The 5,969-nt window shown below is 32.4% G+C and overlaps 1 protein-coding gene across 1 annotated transcript; it reads left to right on the top strand.

The window, feature by feature from the left end:
* Positions 1-3,291: 3,291 nt before the first annotated feature.
* On the top strand, positions 3,292-4,290 carry LOC21396973. The gene is made up of 2 exons (XM_024177239.1): positions 3,292-3,897; positions 4,033-4,290. Exons 1-2 carry the CDS (start codon positions 3,292-3,294, stop codon positions 4,288-4,290), a joined length of 864 nt encoding a protein of 287 aa, XP_024033007.1.
* Positions 4,291-5,969: the final 1,679 nt, after the last annotated feature.

Raw genomic sequence — 5,969 nt, 5'->3', positions numbered from 1 at the left:
TCATACATTTGTTTCTATTCAAGCAAGTTCACCAATTCAGACCGTCCTTGGAGTTTATTTTAAATATTCACCAACCAAACTATAATATTGTCACCTCTCATCTACAATTCTCCAAATAAATTATTGCTTTTAAAAATGGGCGTGAGAGAAGTCTCGTCACAACTCACACAATTTATTCATGCAATATTAAATAGTGAATATTAATCTCTGGATAAAAGAGCAGCTAAACAATAATATTCCATATTATTAAACAATAAACATGTTTTCATTACTAAAACAATGAGAATGTTATGACTAAAGATTTTTATTTTGACATATGTGCTATTTTGTTTATGTTATTTTCTAGTAGTTTCCTTTATCTATGTTTCTCAATTCCTCTCCAATTTGTATGGAAAAAGGCAAAAGACATTTTAACTTTACATCCAAGAAAGAATCTTGGTGTGATAATGATATATTATTTGTTTACTATTGTTGTAACCCAAGAAACAGTACTGTTTCTTTTTTTGCAGAATCAGATCAATTGAAAGTGAACCACTCAATATATGCATTCAAAGTTTATTTCTTTTTTAGATTATTTGTGAAGCATCACGTTTTGGCAGGCGTTACTTCATTATACACATCACGACTAATTGTTATCGACTAAATTAATTCTCGTAATATGAATGAAAAATGTTATTCAATCCCACAAAATTATTCATGTTGTCTCGCAAATTCACTCGAGAAATTTTAGAGAAATTTTGGTGGCATTGATTTAGAAACATATAACCGTTATGACATGCCATCTAATTTTCTCCATTGTAAGCCTTGTGTTTTAAACCCTACAATGCGAGACCATCAAATGGCGCCCATGATGGGACTTGCATTGTGGAATCCATAACTCCTTCTCATCCTAAGTCATCCGGATTAAGGATACATATCATTTCCTATCTATCTCCGTTGCTCAAGAACATGTCGTGCGTTTGGAATAAAGATTCGTATCATGGTTCGTGGCTCGCTACAATATTTTTTTTTTCACACAAAACACACGTAAAATGAGAATGGTTCTGCATCATAGTTCTAAAATGATTTTTTTTAAACATCCTGTGCTATAATATATCTTCCAAATTTTCTTAGCTTCAGTTTATTTGTTGCTTTCCAAATTTACGATGGCAAGACAAATTGCTAGTTGTGGTCCAATGGCTTCCAAAAAAAAAAAAACCTCAAATAGCAAAAAAGAAGAAAGTGATCACCAACTTGATCTGTCCTAGGCTACATGCCTAATATTTGAAATCTGATAAAATCTATATCTACTTTCTTCATAATAGTGTTTTTTCTTTGTGATTTTGCTTCTGAGAAGTAACCAAATAGCTCTGTGGACCAAAAAATGAGTTTTGTGGGCCAAAAGATGAGAGTGGCCCTTTATCCTTTGAACAACAACTGATCTAAGACAGTTATCTTAATTTCTTTTTTAATTTTTATTTATTTTTGCTCCTTTTTAAGAAAGTTATCTTAATGTGATGCAAGATAACTGTTTTTTTTAGGCCTAAATGTGTCATAAATTCAAGGAAGTGAAAAAAGCTAAATATGGGTTGTTCTTTTATAATAAAACTCAGAAAAAGTTTAAACTCAAGTTACAATTTTATTCAAGTTTATGTTCTTTTAAATTTTAACTTTATTCAACTTTACTCAACTTTATTCAAATTACAACTTTAACTCAAGTTATAAGTCAAATTTAACTCAAAAATTACACTCAAGTTACACTCCAAAGAACAACTTCTGGCTATTGTTTGCTTGTCACTATTCTTTCTCAAACGGAAAGAAGGCCAGCTTTTTTTGTAACTGAAACTGGGCAGTGACTCAATTAGATTACGAATTGATGGTAAACAAATGTTTTTTCTTTTTTTTTTTTTTTTTAAGAAAAAGTTCCTCTCTTTTATTTTCTTTCATTTATTTTTAGAGAAAATTAGTGAATTTATTCTTAAAACGTATGAGTTTAGAATATGTTAGTGGACGTTTGGTTCATAGATTCAGAATTATGATTTAGAATCATTCTCATTTTACGTGTGTTTTTTTATGAGAAAAAAATACTGTAAAAAACCATGAATCATAATTTAAAATCATAAACGAATATAGAAAATAAACATCCCATTACTCTTAAAGTATTAATAATCCAAACTCAAAGATATTAGGCATCGTTCATTTCACCGATTCGAGTTTTTAGTTTTAGGTTTCTACAGTAAAAAGCTCTCAGAAAATGTCACATCTAACCTTTTGTGCTACAGTAAAAAGCTTTCAAAAAATGTCACATTTTAACTCAAATTAAAAACTCGAATCCGCGGAGTGAATGAGACCTTAATTTTTTTTTCCTAATTTTTAAGAAAATCCAAGTTCATAGTTGTCTTCATATGGTAGTAGGTGAATTCCTTGGGCCATTTTTTAATTTCACAAGGGACCCACCTATCACCATCACCTATTCATCATCATCACCATCAGCCAACCCCATGTTATCCAATACTATTCCAAGTCAGCCTAAACCCATGTGGCATCATATATCTAAAATATGGAAATCTCACCCCATGGCAGTTACCTATTTCTTACTTGTCTCACCCTCTAATCTAACATAGTAAAATCATTAAATGCTCATCTTTCTTTCTTTTAACAAAGGAGGCAGCCAAAAAAAAAAAAAGAAAAAAGTTTCCCGCATTGGTCAGTCTATTATAATATTATTTTGGGAATTAATTTTACAATGAATACAAGAAATTTAATGTCACCACAAACTAAGGCACTAATTATGTAAATTAATTTATTCCCCTATGATGGCTTACTGGCACAAGAAAAGGGGTTATGGAACCTTATTATTATGTAATAACTCTTTCATGGTCATCTTTTTCCGTTTTTTTTTTTTCATAAACGAAAAGAAAAATTAAGGTTTAAAGGGGAATCGTAATTAATGTAGATGGGCTGGCTTAGAACATGGATTACTTTCATTTTTTATTTTTCTTTTTAAAAAAAAAAAATTGTCTTTACTGGGTTTCCTTTTTGCACTAATTCTGTGAAATGGAAAGTACATCTCCCCCACATGGAAGAAAACCAAAGGGAAGAAGAGAAGTATTACTATTACTTCTTCTTCTTCTTCTTCTTCTATTCCCCCAATCTATCTTTTGTCTCCTTCACTCTCCACAATATCTTCCTTCAAAACAAACGCCTTAAAAATAAAATCCTCCTCTTTTTCCTTGCCCATTTCTCATATTTCTCTTCTCTTCTTTTAATTATCTTTCGTTGTGTCTTTTGTTTTTTTTTTTTCCCCTTACCATGAGGAGCGTAGCAACTTGTTATAGTGAACATGCCATTAAGGTCTCAGATTCCTATTGTTCAGGCTCTTCAAACTTGGCCAATTATCTCACCCCAAAACTCAACCCTTGTTATTCAACCCCAAGAGAAGTCACTTGCATTTACAAAACAAAGCTCTCAAACCAAAACCAAGTCCTCATGATCACGCTCACTTGGTTCAGCAACCTCACAGCCGGGATCAAAGTCGTTGGCGGCGGCGGCGGCGAAAAGGCGATAAGCTCGGAGACTTTCAAGCGGCTAAAGAAGCAAAAGGGCAACGAGAATTTCATTTCATCTTGTGGTAACCACGAGGTTGAAGTTTTGTGGGATTTTTCCAACGCCAAGTATGAAGGAGGGCCAGAGCCGGTTGATGGTTTTTACGTCATGGTTTTGGTTGACTCGGAACTTTGCCTGGTTCTTGGTCACAAGGACTATATTGCAAAGAATAATAATAGTAATATCAATCTTATCACAGGATTTCCAAATGGGAAATTCTCCTTGGTTTCTAGGAGTGAGAGGTTGATATCTTGTAACGCTTTCTACTCCACAAAGGCTCAGTTTTGTGACGAGGGAATTCAACATGATATTGTGATAAAGTGTGGGAGAGACCAAGAAGAAGAAGAAGAAAGTTACAACAATAGTAATATTAATAATAACAAGAATAATAATAATAATAATAATCCTGTTTTGTCTGTTTGTATTGATAAGAAGACAATATTTAAGGTGAGGAGATTGAGGTGGAATTTTCGTGGGAATCAAGCGATTTTCTTGGACGGATTGTTGGTTGATATGATGTGGGATGTTCATGATTGGTTCTTCAATTCGAGTAGTACTTCTGGTTGTGCCGTTTTCATGTTCAGGACAAGAACTGGGTTGAACAGCAGGCTTTGGTTGGAACAAACGACAGTTTTGGAGCACAAGGAAGAAGCTGCAGGTCATGAGTTTTCATTGCTCATCTGTGCTTGTAAGAATCCTGACTGATTATTTTTCTTTTCATTTTTTAATTGGAAAACAAGAAAAAAAAAAGGTGACTTGTGTATATATATTTTTTTTCATTTTTTTTATTGGAAAACAAGGGGAAAAAAAAAAAAAAGCTGCAGATCATTTTTTAAGATTCCCATTTTTTTTTTATATCGGTCTTGTCTGGTCACAGGACAATTATATATATTTGTTATTGGTTCTACTAATTGTGACTTGTGTGTGTGTGTGTGTATATATATATATATATTCTAAATCTATATCTCCATAGTTGAGGGATATATTTCTCTTTTTCTTTTCTTCTTTTTTTATTTGTCTGTTTCTCTTGATGAAAAAAGGTGCCCTTTATCCTAGGGTACAATTTTATCCAAAAAGAATTTTAAAAAAAAGATGTATTCCAATAGATTGTGATGATAAATCAATTGTCTTGGTGAAAGAGGGTATTGGTACTGTTATAAAATGATGTCACTTGATTTTGTACCTGCATTCTAACAACCATATTTTAGACTTTTCACCAACTTTAAAAACAATTTAGATTGATGTGAGTACAAGCCTATAGTTTTAAATGGGGGTTTTACTAATACTATAGCTCCATCCCTCTAGCCTAAGACTTGATTCTTCTCTGATTCTCATACCTAGCCTTATTTCTTTGTAAATAAAGGTATTAAGGCAAGCTAGTACACAACAATAAGTCCTACGTGTTTTTATATTATTGAGGTTTAGGTTTTGTTTGGTAGAAAAATGTACATATTACTTAAATGCAGGAAATGAAAAAAAAAAAAAAAAAAAAAAAAACATATTTTCATTGTTATTGTGTTTGATATGAATTCTCTCACCTTATTAGAATCCCACATTGGTTGAAAATATTAGCATGATCCACTTAATAAGGTGAGGACAATACTCCTCTAACAAGTCAGTTTGTTAGGTTGAGTTAGGCATAATATTCTTTGATTTCTGTAAAATGGTATTAGAGCAGGCCCAGTTTTACAATGTTGGGTCCTCCTATATCGACTTATTCGCAGCGGTTTGGCATAGTCCACGCTGTGCGTGAGGGGGCATATTAAAATCTCACATTAGCTGGAGATATTGGCATGATCTACTTAATAAGGTGAGGACTTGATTTCTATGAAACACCTAAATATTCTTATTTGCAAGGACCAAAATTTGATCCGTTGAGGATTTTTATTTTTATTTTTTACTCAATCTATTCCCTACTCTAATGTTTTCACTATCTTCTACTTTCTCCCTCACCAAACAAGGCTTATAATTGAGCTTGAGTGAGAGTCACTCTTAATTAATTTTGTGGTGATATATCAAATACGATCATACATGACATTCATCTCATGAAGAGTACTAATATTTATCTCGATTCTCCGTCCCATATGAGGCATCCCAAGTTTAATGAGTCAGGATGAATAACATTTTCCTTTCAAGAATCCTGATACCAATAATTAGATATTCTCCATGGAATTGAGGTTTTGAGAGAAATATTCCAAAAAAAATAAATAAAAAATAAAGCTCTACTGTAAAAAAAAATAGAGAAATATTATTCCAACAGATATATATCAAGTTCTATCAGTTTTGTATATTCTTTTTATGTGATTTGAATGAGATTTAATGTTCAGAAACATGCGCCGCGCTACTGAGAGAGATACCCTACCGTAAAAAAAAACTCCTAGTAC

The sequence above is a fragment of the Morus notabilis genome, unplaced genomic scaffold, assembly GCF_000414095.1.
Source record: "Morus notabilis unplaced genomic scaffold, ASM41409v2 Scaffold705, whole genome shotgun sequence".
Classification (NCBI taxonomy): Eukaryota; Viridiplantae; Streptophyta; class Magnoliopsida; order Rosales; family Moraceae; genus Morus; species Morus notabilis.
Note: the sequence above shows the minus strand (reverse complement) of the source record. Positions and strands in the feature narration are given on the sequence as shown.